We start from the raw sequence: 17,879 nt of genomic DNA, 5'->3' as shown, positions 1-17,879 counted from the left end.
TTCTGCTTACATCTGGTCACTACTGCACATAGTTCTGCTTACATCTGGTCACTACTGCACATAGTTCTGGTTACATCTGGTCACTACTGCACATAGTTCTGGTTACATCTGTTTACATCTGTTAGTCAGATCACTGTCCACTTATATCTACTCCTTTATATTTTATATTTTAAGTTAAGTTTAAGCTTGATTAGTTAAATGTCTAGAAGTCTGTTACTGAATCTGGAGAAACAATAAGCCCACATTGACTAGAATTAAAAGTTCTGAACGAAACTGGTTTGTTCGCCTACACTCTGAGAACAAATACTTTGTTTTAAAACATGTTCTTGTTTTCTCTGTATTTTAATCACAAATGGTGAAACGTTCCATTAATAACCTTGTCCTATAGTCCCCCTATCTTTGTTTAAAATTTAAATTAGTAGAATTGAATGTGTTTTAGCCTACTAGATCATAGTGTCATGAGAGAGTAGAGTAGAGGATCTGTTACAGATATTGTCAGAGGACGATTTCTTCTTGTCTTAAGAAAAGCACTAACTTAATGTTAAAAATCTCTGTTACGAGTGACTATGCTTCAAGTAGCCTATACTTTTGCCATGAGTTTAAAACCATTTCAAACTGTTATAACTCACTTCATGGATTCACATCCATCTATAAAATGTAAAAGTTGAATGTCTATTGTACAGGGACAAGTATGAAGCAAGTAAACTGTTGCCACACAGTACAGCACTTACAGTCTAAGCTAAATTGCAATACCTGTTTATGGAGTTGAATAGTATAATGTAGTGAGACACGTCATATGCTTATTATAGGATTTATAAAATATGAATTTTCTATTGACCAGCAGTTTCATATTGACCAGCAGTTTCAGTTATCCAACACCTTTGGTGGATACAAAATACAACATACACTTCTCTGTGACATGTGGTAAAGTTATTATTTGAATAGAAACACACCAGTAACGTCATTCAAAACTTAATTTTACTGAACCGTTTAAGCTCCTGCGAGGTTTTAAAGGTTTGTGTTGAGTTTTGCATCCCTCGAGCTAAACCTCCTACCGCTTTGCTTATTTCATACCGTACATGTGAAAGTGTTTTTAGTGAAGTGTCATCCTGCTTTATCTTAACAGCTAAATGTATCACTCACTTTTAATTCATGCAGAAAACAAAATGTGCCTTTAATCACTTTGCCTGACACTTACCCAGCAGCAGCTGTTTTCAGACGTGACACATAACTATAAAGAAAGTCACTCTTCCTGCTGATTGTGTTGTTTGATTTTGTAGCTCATAAAGAGGCATGGATATTAGTTTTTGTCTGTTCCATAAAGAGCTAAAATCTCCTAGGAGTTTAAGTAAACGTTCCCTGCTGGATATTGTAACACTTACCTTCTTTGTTTTTGCAGAAACGATGTGGAGTAACTGATAAAGAAAGTGAAGCAACGATTGTTTTCTTTTCATTTGCTGATATGTCGATGTTTCACAACCCCCCTCTGTCTGTCTCTCTCTCTTCAACACAGAGCAGAACATCCAATCGGATCGCTGTACATTTAGAGTTTAATAATCCATCTGTGCTACAAGGTAATTACAAAAATACATAGTAACATAACAGATAACAACAAATGGCATCCAAAAGATTCATATAAACTTTATAAAGAGGAATTTATAAATAAGCATTTTTTTGTGACAAAAAAAAAAAAAGAAGCAAGCTCAGGATGACATGTGAGGCATTCAGGGTACACATCGGGGTGTGCTTCACAGAATCATAACATAACGTGATGATCAGGTAAGTGCATGAGGGTGTCATTACTGGCTAGGGTTTCGGCAGCCGTGGAGAATAGAAAAAAAGCCCTCTATCTATCAACTTTTAACTGAGGGGAAACAATAATGTTGCTCATTTAACCCTCACAGTCACAAGATCGGAGACAAAAATCAAGGCTGACCTGGGAAAACACCCCAAGTCTCTGTTAAGAAATGATTCAAACTAGGGCAGATGTTGAAGGCATACGCAACGTAATCTGACGTTATTATGCTTTTTGTATGTAGCACAGGAGCAGAAATTGTTGGTCCAGCAACAAATTGTATTCAGTAAAGGTCAAGTTTTGGTTATAAAATTGAATAAAAATAGGATATAAAGCAGAAATACCTAATAGCAGGAGGAAAGAAGTTTCTTATGTCTACTTCTTCACAAACAATTTCAGAAACATGGAATATGGCAATAAAGGCAGAGTCCCATAAAAACCCTCGTTTTGTTAAAGGGGTTTTTGTTGATTTTTCCCTAAACCATATATATCTTGTAAAAAAAAAGAAAATCAGTGCACTGTATTTAATCAGCATGGCTTTACTATGTGGGGTGACTGAGATAGCAGTTGAACATAATGTTTTATCAGGGCTATAACCCGTCTGGAAAACTGAAGTAAAGGGACAATAGCGCAATCTTTCTTGCAAAACTGTTATATAAATACAGCAGGCTTGAAAAGGCGCTCACTGGAGAAAGGCAAATGATTCCAAAAAGAGATAAAAAGAGTGCCCAGTACAAAACCAAAAACACCACTAACACAATTGGAGAAGTTGTGTTTTTTAACATGAATAAAAAGTTCCCTTCTAAACTATGTTTTTGTTTAAATCACAAGACATTTGAGAAGGCTCACCACACCCGTTTAAAAGGACGAATAAGTGTGCAGACAAACAGACCTTTACAAATAGTGTATTAAAAATGATCTTGTAAACTCAAAGTCTGTCAAACAAATACTTCCCTACGCGGGCCTTTTCCCTGAGGGGGCTGCAGTCTGAGTGCAGGGCCGGGGAACGGTGCAGCTGTGTGAGTGGTGTGCATGCTGGCATCCAGCTGTGTGTCCGGCGTGGCAGGGGGGCTGAGAAACAGGTCATAATCGAAGCCCTTGAGAGGCTGCAGAGACAAAGTGAGGCCTCTACGAGCCTTGGCCGCTCGGTCTGGTCTCTCTCTCAGCTCCAGAATCACCTGCAGAGTGACAAGGAAGTATCACATTGCTTTGAATTCTGAACATCTGTTAAACAATCGGACTCATGTTTGAAACTGGCAATATCTAGATATTTCTCTTGTGTTACCTCCACAGGCTGCCGCTGCAGCAGAGTGAGGTCAAAAGTTGTTCCATGGAAGAAGGTTTGGCGCTTGAAACGCTCAAGGGTTCTCAGGCGACGAGCAGGAGTCTTACACAAAAGCTTGACAGAGAAATATGTGCACGTGTCTATATCATTACATATCATGATACTAGACAGTTAGTAGACTACAACATGTAGTCAGTGACATTACAGTTAGTTTGAAGGTTTTGCATTAATATGATTATACTTTGTGTCATTACCTCAGTTATAAGCAAGGCCAGAGGAGGGCTGAAGCTGAGGGGTATTTCATAAGGGAAACCCCTCACTTTTCTCAGCATGCTGCAGTGGTCGGATTCTGGAGACACGGGGAACTGAAGACAGTTTGGGGTACATTATGTTAAAATTAATAATTAAGGATGATCTTAGAATTAACATGAATACAGAATTTACAACTTCAACAAACCCTTTAATTCAAGAAGTATTTAAAATGGCCTCAAGAAGAAAATGTCTTGTTCATTTTCACTATGTTCACTACAGCTCAATTCAAGCTCAGCTACGTCACTGACAGAATGATTGTAAGCAACATGTTTTTATCACGCAAGACACACTGAGCCCACTGGCAACAAGATCTCACCTTCCCAGTCACCAATGAGAAAAGGAGAATTCCCAGGGACCACCAATCAGCTGCATGGTTGTAGGGCCCACCACTCAGCACCTCTGGGGCTGCAAAGCAGACCAAGCATACTCTTAGCACTGGATGTACTAAATATTGTGTATTAAACATCTTTATATCTCTGTGAATATACATCCATTATTGTGAAGTAGTGGCTCTGATAGGATAAGCTAGAAATCTGAATATACTGATTATGTGTTTAAGTATTTCTCACCCATATATTGGATGGTTCCACAAATGGTGAAAGCTCTTCCTCCTCTCTCAAGGCGACGGGACAAACCAAAGTCAGCTAAGCGGAGGTGGCCTGGAACAAACCATTTTCCTTTCATCACTATGTGCACGTGAATCATGAATCATTAAATTCAAATTCATCCTACTGTAGCAGTTAAAACTGGAGGAAACATCAAAATGTTCCCTCCATAATCGGATAATATTATCAAAAGTCATTTGATTCAAAGGCTACAGATGTACATTTTGTCTTAATACATATCTATAGACATCTGTGCACACAGTGAGGATCTCTTCTGGAAGGTTCTGTGTGTGTGTCAACATATCAGAGCTGTGCTGCTCTCTGCTGGGGACAAGCGTGTACTTACCATTGTCTGTCAGAAGGATGTTCTCCATCTACAAACAACAAGTGCCAAAATCATAAGAAAGAAAAGAAAACATACTTTAATTATTTATTCTACACACCAGATTAGACACTTCAATACTACACACAAAAAAAAGAAAAGTCATAAAAAATATCCTGTAACCTCGAACAACAGTCCTTAACGAACACAATCACTAATAACTGCTATTTTAAAACACAGTTCATTATATTTTAACTGCATGGATACATGTTGATTGACTTGTACTTTACTGAAAATAAATCAAAAGGACAAAATGTTGGGGCGCTGGTGGCGCAGTGGTTGGTGCACGTGCCCCATTTGTGCAGGCTGTGGTCCTTCGAGCGGGCGGCCCGGGTTCGGGTCCAGCTTGTGGCTCCTTTCCCACATGTCATTCCCTACTCTCTCTCTCCCTGATTTCCGATTCTATCCGCTGTCCTGTCTCTCCAATAAAGGCACAAAAAGTCAAAAAAAAAAAAAAAATCTTAAAAGGGCAAAATTTTTCAATTGGGTCAATGGACTGAGTAAAAACATGAATTATGTGTGCTGATAGACATATAAAAAAAAGAAACCTTAAATCAGGTTAAACTTTCTCTGAATGGATTTCTTCTCTTACCTTCACATCTCTGTGGATGATCCCAAAGTCATGCAGAAAGCCTGAGAACAACAGGAGAAAAAAAAATTCAAATGAAGAACTGAAATGTCTCCAATCCATATCTCTTACTGCTTGATGGCATATAAACCCATCATTGCATCACTTTGTTACTGTTAGAGATCCTCTGAGAGCTCATCTCATTTAAACCAAACCTCGTTCTATAATTACCTCCAATTAATAACAAGGGAGACTTCCCTGTAAATAACTTTGATCTAATTAAGAAAATTGATGAGAAAGGAGAAGGTTTACAATATGTCAGCATTACTCGATTAGTATTGTGTTGTGTACATACCAAGCGCGCAGCCCAGCTCTGCTGCAAACACTCGTACCGTGTCCTCCGGAAACTGACCAATCATCTGCCAGTAGGTGTACAGGTCTCCGGTGCTGCAGTAATCACACACTAAAGGGAGGAGAAGAGACGGCATTAAATCATGCCTCTGTCATGTAATGTGAGGTGTACAGTGGGGGGGGGGGGGGGGGGGGGGCACACACTGGTGAAAGAATTACAGGGAGGAGGGTGTAACCTGGAAGAAAGGAGAGTGTAAAGCTAACCTCCTCAAAAAGAAAGGTGAATAGTGTTTCTTAACCGTCTGACAGGCACACAGGTGTGAAAAAAATAAGTGGGTATAGGTGAGGAAGTGAACATGAGCTCTTGTGTGTGGAATAAAAGATAATTGTTACCGCTATACACAACAAAAGAAGAAGAAGAAGAAGAAGAAGAAGAAGAAGAAGTACAATTTGGCTAGATGACTGAGCCGCGATAAAACAGAGGGACAGGAGAGTGAGAAGTTTCGACCCACTGATAACAATGATCCTCCGCAGGTTAAAGACTCAGAGAGCCGCTGTCTTTTTTTATCCCTCCAACTGTGCTCCATATCTACATTTATGCCTTTCTGATTCAGTGATGATTCACTGTTAAAGCGAGCACGAATGTCTCTTTTGAATGTGACACGTGTGCTCTTGTTGTGAGCTGTGGAAGCATTTAACATCTGGTCCCCGGGCTAACCATGCTCTCCTTTCACAGGGGGTGGGGAAGGAAACAAACTGGGTCACACTTTCTGAGTCAGTGGTTGATTTGGAAAATAAAGGGTAACTGCTCTGGAGGAGTGGAAAAGGGGCAAAACACGGATACAGGAACAGGCAGTGGCATTTTAGGGTTGGTGCAGGGGTTCTGATTTTATCAGAATCTCTTTGTCTTTAGGTTATCAAGTTCTTGATGTGGGGTTGGGGATCGTGGGTAGACTACAAGACTACTGGTGTTGAGGTGAGAAAAGGTGGAGTGAAGGTGAGGGGTTTCAGGTAGCGGATCTGGGTTGGATTGGGTCACTGGCCTCTGGTTGACTCACTAATGTAGAGGTGGCGCTGAGTCTGCCAACAGTCCTGGAGGTCATGGACAAATGGATGGCGAACCTGACGCTGTGGGCAAAGGTCCAAGATCAGCCTGAAAAATCTCACTGGATCAAAGAGAAGCCCGTCTGTTTTCTCCAAACTTGTTTTCTCCAAACTTGTTTTCTGATATCTCAATTCGCTCAGAACTTCTGTAGCTTCTTGTCTTGATGGTGAAATACAAAGCCTCAGCTGGGACTTGAACATTGGTTAAAATTTGACTTTCAGAGAAGCAGAAGCTTAAGTCAAAGGTGTATCACCACCTCCCCAATTACAGTGTTCAAGAAACATATTAGAAGAGGTCTGAATCCATCAAAAGCTCCAGTCTTATCGTATTTAATTTGTAATATAATTACTGTAACTGCCATCAACTTCTTTATATTTACTAAGTCAGACATGTTTATATGTAATAACATATAATCTGCATGAAGAGATAGGTTTAAAAAACATGTTTCATACAATCTAATCACTTTCAAAACCTGCATGATACCCACCTGGACAATAACCTCTTCTTTGGACTGCTCCAATACACCAAGTCTTAGAATCTCTGATTTAGGTATGACCTGTGAGCAGACGAAATCACGAGGTTAAATAAGACAACACCAAGAAATATTTATTTCCCCGATTATAGTTTTACAACAAGCTCATTTAGGTTAGAGGGTTCAATAACTACAGTTATAATCACTGCTCACTAGCAATTGTGACCTTTAAAAAGTCATTTCAGCCCATCACAGCAATAACACATTATTTACAGTTTTTTGCCAGCAAAGACGATTGTATTGCCTCTATTATAGAATTTAAAAGCCTAAAAAAACCACTTTAAGTAGAGATTGTAGAGGCTGTCATGGATTAACAAGCAGAAATCTCTTCAATAGGAACAAATATAAATACACAATCAAAGTGTAAAAAGCAGAGGACTTACTTTGACAGCATATGTCCTCTGTTGGGCCTTGTCCTTCACTTTCAGAATGGGTCCAAACGAACCTCTGGCGATGTAACTCAGAACCTGTTAAAGATTTGTTAAATAAAAAAAAAAGATTAAAAGAGATGAAGAGATTCGGGCACAAAGACAGAGAAGAGATGATAATTTAAAAACATCGGATCAGCCAGGCGTAAATGCAAAACACAACTGGTTATTGGTTGAGTGCCGACATAAATGTTGAGCTTTACCTGAAAGTGCTCATGCCCGGGCAGAGTTCTGTGAGGGAATTCCGGCAGAAACATGGTTATGAACCCTGGCAGGCTCCACTCCGCTCTTAGTTTGTCTGGGCCGACCCCGGCCAGCCTCAGGACGTGCTCTGGGATGTCAGGGGGCTTTCCTTGCAGCATCCGGCGCTGACCAAGGCGTAAGGTGGGAGGGGCCAGGCGACAGATGCCTGCTGGGATGGACAGACCCATGCTGGAGAGGAAGCCACGCCACCCAGACGAAAAGTCCTCATCTGCCTGCCCTCCTCCAGCAGGCCTCTAAAGAAAAGACAGAGGGGACAGTGTGCCCCAAGAGGCAGTTACAACTACAAGCTATCTTGTGTTTCTGAGGAGATACAAGGACCTTAAAAGTGTTCCTACGTGTTTAAAGAATCAAATGGGGCATGTTTGAAGTCTAAAACCATTCATAGCATAAGCTTCAGTCTTACCTTGTACATGTACAGTTCTCTTTATCGAAAATGATATAATTGCTATATCAGCCATGTAAAGCAACATATCATCTGCATGTAGAGATATATTATGTTCATTCCACAATACTATACTTAAAGTCCCTTTGTCTGAGGTTACAAACTCCTCACAGGCGCTTTAAATGGCCTTGCCAGTGTTGCTGCATGTTGAAGAAAATTCTAAAACCATCATATTGACAAACGCCTGTAATCCAGGTCTGTTTCACACAAGAACAAGTATCTGCACTTACTGTATCTTGGCAGACCTGTCTTACTCAAGATAAATGTTCTTCTGTTACTTAACCTTTTAAGGAGTTCATAGCTCAGTAGCTCATGACTCACAGTGCTAGTATGAGCCATAATGGACAGTGCAAGTCTTTTTAAACATACAGTATATTTAAACTTGCCTTATTATTGATTCATTTTGCACACACTATAAACAATTTGTCTCTGCTGTTTGGTAAAAGTATGTTTCAACCTTTGTGGCCCCACTTCAGAAACTGGACATGTTGTGTTATTTAACTTACTAAGGTAATTATTTTCTATAATCTGCTATCTATTTCTATTAAATTTAGTTACTTAATTTGCTTCTCGGGAGCTACCAGTGGCTGCAAAAGCTAATATAGATTAAACTGGGGCAAGAGAAATGGCAGTTCCTCTTCCATGAGATGTTCCTCTGTATGTTTGCCAATTGCACTTGCAAAATGAGCAGTCTTACCTAAACCAGAAGTCTGGTTAATTAATTAGTCCTAGTACTATAAACTCAAATCTTGGTGACAGTGGTACCTTTCTATTTACAGTCTATGATACCCTGTATTCAGCCACAAAAAGGTACCAGTGATGCCCAGTAGCCAACAGATTACTTTCAAAATCCATTCTTGCTCTCATTTGAGAAGAAGAAAAAAGACAATACTTGGTCTGCATGTAATATTCAGTCACTGGGTCACACAGCCCCTCTCCCTCTGGGCTTCAGCAAAGCAGATCTGATGTTCTGTGGTGCAAGATGTGTGTAATCAGCCATGCAGGAGGATGTTATCATACAAGCCACATGAAGAAGCACATCTATAGACACTCTGCAGCCATGACTGACATCAATGTTACATTTGCTCCGGAGCAGACAAGAGCCTGGTCGAAGATAGGCTTTAATTAGGACATGTGCCTCCCACCCCGCCCCCCTTATTGATTTGTGGATGTCAATACCGGAAGCGTGTCGACTTCTCCTTCAAAATAAAGGCATACAGATTATAGTTTATTCAAGAGAATTTTTTTTTTTCAGTGGTAGTATCGAGTGAACAGCTACAACATAATATTATTAAAGTGTAACTATAAAATGGACCGTTCGATAAACTGCAGAAGAAACTACACAACAACCCTGGTTTGATGCCGTCGTTGCCTCGTGATTTCTGGAACTAACGTTATCTCATCGCTATGGAAACGGGGAACCTCTCCACGCACGTCACACCTTAGCGACCAGGTATGTCACTGAACTCACCTTCCTGGTTTTACTGCCGTCGGCCCCCATCAGTGCGACGGGACATCAGCTCTGCAACCACGGTGCGACATCAGCTCCTCATCCAGGCACCCCACGGGAGCCCGTCCACACTTAACGCAACACTCACACTGATTTCAGATTTGAAGAAGCGAGGTGACACCTACTCCAGCCTTCATGCAGCAATGCAGCAGATCTAGCACCGCGGTGCAAAATGTGTTAAGATATGGCGACATAAAAACAAGTTAATCCCGAGTATGGGCAACGTCAGCGCAAATCCGCCCACAGCTTTGCCATCCAATGAGACAGCAACCTTGTGGAGTTCAGCTCCCCCTGCTGCTTTCCGTACTCACAAGCGCACACATTAATTCTACAAATCTGTGATCCTTTCCACTGCAGTTTTTTTTTTTTTTTTTAAGCATTTGCCAGGCCAGACCACATGATGTGATTTTTAGTTTTGTTTTCATTGAACACATGATGCAGCATTTAATCAATTAATGCTTTTTGGAGGCATGAGATAGATCTCCAATCGACTTCTCCATCAACATCAATTCTTCCGTTCTAAAAATAAACCAGCGCATGCATAATTTCTGCAGCTTCAACATGATGTTGAGAGCAAACCCACAGGGCAGCATCAAAGGTTTAATAGTAGCTGGGGCAGGGAGCCCCAGCAGGGTGCTGATTTCAGAGCTCAAGGGGTGGTGCAGGGATGAAGTCGATAAGCATGGGGTCATAGCTTTAACAGACTAATTTAAATGGCAAAAACGCACTGCAAGATTAAAAAAAAAAAAAAATCTATCATCACCAAGCAATCACTTAGTTAAGACATGGACAAACAGTGTAGTCTCCCAACACAAGATAAATACAAACCAAACCATGACATTACAACTCAAGGGCCTTTTATTTGGGACTAAACAGAGAAAGCAGTGCGATCCACACATTTTGACGTTAACATAACATTTTTTTTTTTAACTAATGTGTGGTTAATTCTACAAAATGAACCAAAGTGTTGAGCTTTAAATAAACAAGTAGAAAAGGATTTGATTAATCTGTTTGGGAGCGTTCAGGGTTAACAGGAGCATCAGCTGGACTACACATCAGGTTCAGTCATCCTCGTCAAAGTCCTTCCTGCCCTGGGGAGCTTTGGGTCCCCCTGCTGGTTTTGCCATGATGATCTGAAAGGAAAAAGATGAAAGTCAGACGGATTTTTTCAGGCTGGAAGTAATGAGCACCAGGATCCACGCAGCAGGCTTTGGGCTCTTTGGCAGGGTGGCTGTCAGGCCCTTTGATGCTACAATATTCCTGTTGTTCTCAGTTAACAAGAAAGAAAAAAATCAAATGAGACTTGTCTTAAAGAATGAGCAACTTAGTAAACACGGGAATTTAGAATTCAGTCCTTTAAAAGCTTTTGATGTACAGATATTTTTAAAATATAAAAGGCAATGTAGATCCATAAAGATACAAATCTGGGTAATAGATGGAGACTTAATATTATCAAGGCCATATGATAAATGTATGCTGCAAGAATAAACTGTATATGCTACAAAGATAAAATTCAATGAAAGCTTGTAGACTTAAATAACAATAAAATGGTCCAAAGAATTTTGTTGCTATAGAGACTTACTTAAAAAGCTACTTCCTGAAACAGGAACACTGGTAGGTTCTTTAATGTATTCAAAACAGCTTTACAGCCCTAATGAAAACATCCACTATAAACAATCTAAGTCTGTATTTTCTTAAAAGTGGTGTACAAAATATTCAACCACTGGTAAATGAGGATATGGGTTGATTTTGAGACATCTGGATTGTTTCTAATAAAAGAGGACTTTTTTTTCCCATTTTACCTTCAGGCAACAAAATCACTTAGCCTCTGGCGACTTGCATTTAATGCAATGTACAGTTCATGTTTTAAATTAATGAACAGTTCATGCAATGTTGTTAAATTCTGCACTTGCCTTTACGTGTCCACTGCAATGAAGAGTTCATTAGCGCATGCAGCATGCCATCAAACCAAACCTCGTGTTTTGTGCAAGTTCAAACTCTAAGTGGTTTATTCACACCGAGTAATATTTAAACACACCTGCTGCATATATATATATATATACACATATATATATATATATATATATATATACACAGCATTTACCTGCAGTGAGTTTTGTTTCACACCCTGTGTTAGTAGTGACAGGCAAAAGAGCAGATGTTTCACAACGTCAGCCCCGTGAGTGCTTCAGTTCATAGTGAGTTAAAACCACACACTCATTCCAGGACCTACTGACAGAGGGAGTGTGTGTGCGCCCTCTAATGGTGAGATTCAAATTTATCAGGCTCCTCATCCCACTCGTCCTTGTCCCAGTGGCCTCTCTGCTTAGGAGTTCTGGGTCCCCCTGCAGCCTTAGCCATGATGATCTGCATCGCACACGTGTATATACACACACACTTACGTTAACTACCTGGGAACTATACATTCACATGAGCCCCACACTCGCACTTCACCATTCACTTTACATCAAATACTAAATGAATTAAAATGAGTCATCAGCCTTAAAAAGCACCTGATGCCCATCAAGAAGCCCAAATATATTTGTTAAACGCTTGAATATTAAATCCAATTATTCTGTGACAATGGGAGAAAAACAAACAAAGCTAAATGCTGCTGTTTAATACCATATCTGCAGATTCGTCATAAATATGAGAATAAATATTTATCTCTTTTTTTTTTAACAAATATCCAACAAGCTGGATTCTGATTCTATTAACAGTTTTTTTTTTATTACACTCAACAACATGAAGACAAGAATAAACGTGTATAAATGTGGGGCCAAAAACAGACATGTGAAAAAAAACCCAGACTTGTTTGTGTAAGAATAGCTCCCTCTTACTGCAGTGTCCAGCAGTTTATAGGAAATACCTTGAGAGATTGACACATTGTTGATGTTTTGCACTTCTCATAAAATATTTCAAACTTAAATAATACTGTTTAATCTTTGATGAACTTTTAACAGAAACTATATATATTTCTTTCTTTTTAGAGGCTGCTTTTGAGTATCTTTGTGTTGTATTTTTGTTTTTGTGAATACACACCTGGTCCACCCTCAGCACTGTGATGGCAGCGTTGGTAGCCAGTTTGATGCCCCAGTGTTTGACCAGATACGGCTCCACAATACCAGCTTCAAGCATGTCCTTCAACGCAGGGCCTTCCGCCTGAAGACAACAACACATTGATGCCGTCAGACCCACACACAGAAATACAGAGCTCCTCACATTCAAAGGTACATGACAATAAACACATCTGTCTTATGCACACACTTCTCATTTTGTAGCACCATCCTCTATAAAATAACAAGACTCCCTTCATCATAATCAAGTCATTCAAGTCTCATTAAGTAGAAGTACACACCTCGATGTCAAAGCCCATATTTTTGTTTCCCTCATGATGTGCGGAGTAAAGTTTAGAGATGAGTTCGCTCCCCTTCACTCCAGAGTTCTCAGCCAGCGCACGAGGCAAAGCCTCGAAGGCTTCAGCAAACTTTTTGATGGCGTACTGCTCCAGACCAGGGCAAGACTACAGAGAGGAGGGAGAACAAAAGCGGACATTTTTGTTGAGCCAGTGATGCCGGAAAATAAAACTAAAAAGATCACAACCAAAAGCAGGAGGGGTTTGTTTATCTTTGAGTCAAAGCTTCATACCTCTCCATATGAGGTGATCTGTTTGGCCAGCTCAATCTCAGTGGCTCCTGCTCCGGGTACCAGGCGTTTGTCCTGCAGAAGGTTATGACAGAGACAATGTTGTCATGGTGCAGGCAATGAGTTTAAAATGTAAGCATTCAACTGAAACCACCAAAATTCTGGAGAGATAATAAAGCTACTGCATTATCAACATCAGCTTTTGTCATATGTAATGCTTCACATTATCTTGTATTTTGAGGGAGATGGAGATGATGGTTTTTGTTGCACCATATTTTGCTTTTCTGTGAGAATTTGTATTTATTTAATGTCATTTCATTTAGATATGGTTTCCTCAAAGTTGCGAAAAAAATCTCCAGTGGCTACTTGTGTTGACTTACCCTGACTAGAACCTTGAAGGTGTTGACTCCATCGTCCACAGCCCTCTCGATGTCGTCCATCAGGTTGTCTGTGGAGCCTCTGATCACGACCGTCGAGATGGCACCGTCCTCTTTCTCTGTTTTAAAACATTCAACAAATGATTAACTCAAAGATCAGGTTATAAATTAAGATTCACAACGTGGGAACAAAGTGATTTACCGTGTTTGAAGACCACCACTTGAGTGTCCCCGACCTCGGACAGGTAAACGTTGTCACAGTGACCAATCTCATCTGGAGTTGGAGCCGTCTAAGGAGGCAGGAAAGCATCATTATACATGATTTCTGTTTCTCCTGGTACAAATGTCAGATGTAAAGGAAACAAGGAAACACTCACCATCCTGGGCAGGGCTACAGCTCCCACTGTCTTACACAACCGCCTGAGGTCCCACTTTGAATTGAGTCTGATGGGGAAAGGGGGGATTTTATGAAAATTAATAACACTGACAATAAAGGCATACTCCCCATAAAGCTTCTTTGATATCACAAGAGCACTTCCATTGTAAAAAAAAAATAAAAAAAATCAGATCCTTAAATCTCTCACTTTTGAGATATTTATCAGATACACTAAACTCCTTGAATTGAAATTTAATAAAACTTTGAACGTGATACATTTGAAATTGACAGCCATTCTGTTCCTTCACATATTCAACATCCACCACAAACACTTACCGGACCACCATGAGCTGGTACTTGTTGGCATAGTGCAGCGCCATGTCAGCAACTTTCCCCCCAGTGACCACCACGTTGGCACCAGCCGCCTTGATGGCCTTCACCTGAGCCTCCATCATGTCCTCCTCTCCCTTACTGAAGTGCATCAGCTCCTGTGCATTGTTGATCAGCACTGTGCCCTGTGAGGTGGAGACGACTTTTGTTTAGATCATTTCATTACACCTTTATACAGCCGAGTGGTTCCACACCAAATCATGAAGGTAAGCATTTTTCTCAGCACACATGAAAATATTTTTTTTTACTCTTAAAATTTTAATTGCAAGAAATATGATGATTGCCAAGGACAAACAATAATAATGGAACCATATTTAAGCACCATAAGATAAGATCAGATAACCCTTTATTTATCCCACAATGGGGAAATTTACATGTGTGCTTCTTCTGTGAAATATTAAAATGTATGCTTTGAAAAAACGATTAATGATTGGGGAATCCTGAGCATCATTTAAAAAAGAAAAAACAGGGTGGAAACAAATTCACAATTCAATAATACTCTCTATAAGCGCTAGACAAGCTCAAAAATGTCTGGCTCTGAATTATAAAATACTTTTCCTCCTTAATAAATCCCTCCAAGCTCTTGCCCATCAATACCTCTATGACCTTCTTCACACACCAGACTCTGCATCTATGGAAAAAGGGCCTTTAGTGTCACAACCCCCACCCTTTAATGCCCCCACCCCTCAGACATCTGCAATGCCTCATCTTTAGACTTAAACTTCTCAAAACACCATCTAAATCCTCCCTTAACTCTGCCTCTTCACTCGCCCCCCTCCCTTTGATACCAGTCTCAGTTTTCCGTCAGATTCTTCAAGCATTAAATACAAACGAGAGTATCATTACCTTGGTTTCTGTCACCGTGGCGTCAAAGGGGCAGGAGAAGACTGCGATTTTGGCGTCTTTAACTGATGTGACGTCTCCCTCGGCTTCTTTTTTAAACACCATGCCATGAAGCATGGAGGATGATGTCACCCCACAACCCTAAAAAAAAACACCAAAGACATTAATTTAACAGGCAAAAAAACACAAGAAAAAATAAGAGAAACAAGACAAAATACATGAATGGATCTGTGAATAAAACAACTTACGAGAATCTTGCATACTCTGACGTTGTCAACAGTGAAATTGCCGGACTCTGGGAAGATTGATACTGTAGCACAAGCAAGTTAAGGAAAGAAAGTCAGAGAAATACAAAATGAATTACTGTCCTGGACAGCTATGGTTTGGTTAAAATAACTGGACTGCTGACTCACCACAGGCGTCTGCGATGAGTTTGGCGAGGAAGTCTTCATTTCCATATTGTTTACTGATGACTGCTGTACGGATAAGAGACGTTACCTCTTTGACATCATGGAGGTCTTTAGCTGAGGAACAAACGCAATCTGGCAGGATGTCCAGGGTCTTTTTGCATGCTTTCTCATAGCCTTCAATCACCTATTTGAAACAGAAGAAGGCCAACTTAGCAAACACAGTGATTCATTTCTTTGTGTTGCACAAATTCCCCACATGTATTCTGTTTCAGATTTCAAAAGCAGCTCTTAAAACATTACTGAGACAGCTTGGTATTAACTTCTAAGGAGCCAATAAGAAATTAAGTGGACAGTATTTTCTTCAGATGACCAACGGGTCTGAAAAGCTGTCACACCAATCATGATAGTAAGTAACTAGAGTGTACCTCGGACACAGACAAGCCCATCCTGAGCAGCTCTTCAGCCAGCTCCAGCAGAGCTCCTGCAAACACCAACACAAAGTTTGTACCATCTCCAACCTCCTGCTCTTGCATGTGTGATGCCATTACAATCATCTTGGCTGCTGGGTGCTGCACCTGTAAAGAAACAAATAAGACACGGATGTAAATAGACAAACTCTCCTTATTTAGATGCATTAATTTTTTTTTTTTTTTTTTTAATGCAGTACATTGCGGAGGAATGTCAGGTTTCCTCACCTCGAGCTCTCTGAGAATAGTCGCAGCATCATTGGTGACAAACAGCTTCTCCAAGTGGTTGATGACCATTTTATTCATACCTGCAAGAAAACAACGTTACTGTTAAAACATCCTTTACTTTGTTGTTTTAATGCAAGTTAGAACAGCATCAGAAGGGGAGTGCTTACCATTAGGCCCGTAAGCAGTGCGTGTTGTCTGGGAAAGCTCCTTGCAGGCTTTGATGTTACGAAAGACTGCCTCTTCAAGTCCTGAATAGTGCTGCATTGGAGAAAATTATTTAAAAATGATTGGCTATTCATCTAAGATCCATTATATATATATATATATACACACACACACACACAATGTCAGACAAACAGTATGCAAACGGCCTTTTATGGATATATCAGTAACATCACATTTAACCAAAGTGGGGGGGAAACAAGTTAAGTGCCAGTATAACATAAAATCTAAGTTAGAGAACCCAAAACAGGAAGCATCAACATCTCTGAGCCAGAGCAGCAGAGGAGACTATCAGAGCTGCAGGTCTGACAGGGTGTGACTGCTGATTAACACCATTATATCGCAGCAGATAACACCTGCAGACACTAACTGTGTTTTTACCTGTTCGAGGATGGAGAAGCCTAATGTTTTTTTGTCATATCATCATATTAGCCCCGTTAGCTCCGAGCGGCCTGGCTTCCTTCTAGAAGTCTCCCACATGACTGCGCATGATCTCCGCGGCTAAACGCTAGTTAGCATTGCTTAGTTCACAAGAAAACAACTCGCAGCTGTTATATTGGCCCAACGAGACTTATTAACCTCACCTTTGCTCCATCCTTCAACATTTGGGCAAAGCCCGGTGCTTTTGGGACGTGGAGAGCCATTTTTTCAGATGTTTAGCAGCCCCGGTATCTTGAAGAAGGTAGCCGGCAGCGTGGTTTCAGCTCTGGGTACAAAGCCGGAGAGACGGAGGGAGGAGCGATTTCATGCGAGGCGTGGTTGGGGCTGCGACGGGTAACACAGAGGGACAAACAGAGCGAGTTTGATTTACTGCTTCGTTACCGCCGCGGCATCATTGCTGCTGCTGCTGCTCATCGATTAATTACAGTCACCATTCAGAGAAATATGCCAGACATCGCAATACTATTGACATTTCAGATAAATGCAGTAGTGATAAAACATTTAACTTGACCATTTTTAATAAGGAGCCTTTGCACACATTGCACAAGTTTACTTTTTCTTTAAATTTTATTTTATTTTATTTACCATTTTGTACCTTTTGCACAATTTAGAATTTATTACTGTAAATATTATTTATCTTATTTTACCTCATTTTATTTGATCTAGTTTACCTTATTTTGGTTGTATTGCTATGGAAGCCAATTTCCGCCAGTGAAAATAATAAAGTCATAATAATGAGATAAAAAGTTGAAATTATGAGATATAAAGTTGAAATTATGAGATATAAAGTCATAATAATAAGATAAAAAGGTCAAAATTATGAGATAAAAAGTCAAAATTATGAGATATAAAGTCATAATAATGAGATAAAAAGTCAAAATTATGAGATAAAAAGTCATAA

At 40.1% G+C, this 17,879-nt stretch overlaps 2 protein-coding genes across 4 annotated transcripts; both read right to left on the bottom strand.

Moving 5' to 3' along the window:
- Positions 1-1,532: 1,532 nt before the first annotated feature.
- Positions 1,533-9,901, bottom strand: rskrb (ribosomal protein S6 kinase related b). The gene is made up of 13 exons (XM_020652999.3): positions 9,541-9,901; positions 7,567-7,860; positions 7,319-7,402; positions 6,891-6,959; positions 6,357-6,426; positions 5,303-5,410; positions 4,972-5,012; positions 4,344-4,371; positions 3,962-4,051; positions 3,709-3,797; positions 3,335-3,445; positions 3,081-3,194; positions 1,533-2,973 (listed from the first exon to the last, which is right to left on the bottom strand). Exons 1-13 carry the CDS (start codon positions 9,568-9,570, stop codon positions 2,734-2,736), a joined length of 1,368 nt encoding a protein of 455 aa, XP_020508655.1. The 5' UTR covers positions 9,571-9,901; the 3' UTR covers positions 1,533-2,733.
- A 518-nt stretch (positions 9,902-10,419) lies between these two features.
- Positions 10,420-17,281, bottom strand: cct8 (chaperonin containing TCP1, subunit 8 (theta)). Of its 3 annotated transcripts, none has more exons than XM_065962976.1 (16): positions 17,122-17,281; positions 16,483-16,573; positions 16,316-16,395; positions 16,046-16,195; positions 15,624-15,804; positions 15,459-15,520; positions 15,214-15,351; positions 14,314-14,492; positions 13,979-14,045; positions 13,804-13,891; positions 13,605-13,720; positions 13,228-13,299; positions 12,938-13,102; positions 12,622-12,741; positions 11,813-11,946; positions 10,420-10,712 (listed from the first exon to the last, which is right to left on the bottom strand). In XM_065962976.1, the coding sequence occupies exons 1-15, from the start codon at positions 17,179-17,181 to the stop codon at positions 11,839-11,841; spliced, it is 1,677 nt and encodes a 558-aa protein (XP_065819048.1). In that variant the 5' UTR covers positions 17,182-17,281; the 3' UTR covers positions 10,420-10,712; positions 11,813-11,838. The 3 variants fall into 3 exon arrangements, with proteins under 3 accessions (XP_065819048.1, XP_065819047.1, XP_020508663.1); XM_065962975.1 differs by having other exon boundaries at positions 11,817-11,946; XM_020653007.3 differs by lacking the exon at positions 11,813-11,946.
- Between the last annotated feature and the right edge of the window lie 598 nt (positions 17,282-17,879).

The sequence above is a fragment of the Labrus bergylta genome, chromosome 14 (genome assembly GCF_963930695.1).
Source record: "Labrus bergylta chromosome 14, fLabBer1.1, whole genome shotgun sequence".
NCBI lineage: Eukaryota > Metazoa > Chordata > Actinopteri > Labriformes > Labridae > Labrus > Labrus bergylta.
The sequence above is the reverse complement of the archived record's forward strand: the minus strand, read 5'-3'. Positions and strand labels throughout refer to the sequence as shown.

Excerpts from the sequence above, each read along its gene's own strand:
- rskrb (XM_020652999.3), bottom strand. The coding sequence starts at position 9,570 with ATGGGGGCCGACGGCAGTAAAACCAGGAAG. Across the intron at positions 6,427-6,890 it reads AAGAAGAGGTTATTGTCCAG|CGTCAGGTTCGCCATCCATT; the intron begins GTGGGTATCATG and ends CTTTGCCCACAG. Across the intron at positions 5,013-5,302 it reads AGAGCTGGGCTGCGCGCTTG|GCTTTCTGCATGACTTTGGG; the intron begins GTATGTACACAA and ends TGTTGTTCTCAG.
- cct8 (XM_065962976.1), bottom strand. The coding sequence starts at position 17,181 with ATGGCTCTCCACGTCCCAAAAGCACCGGGCTTTGCCCAAATGTTGAAG. Across the intron at positions 15,805-16,045 it reads TGGGCTTGTCTGTGTCCGAG|GTGATTGAAGGCTATGAGAA; the intron begins GTACACTCTAGT and ends TGTTTCAAATAG. Across the intron at positions 13,300-13,604 it reads CCTTCAAGGTTCTAGTCAGG|GACAAACGCCTGGTACCCGG; the intron begins GTAAGTCAACAC and ends AACCTTCTGCAG.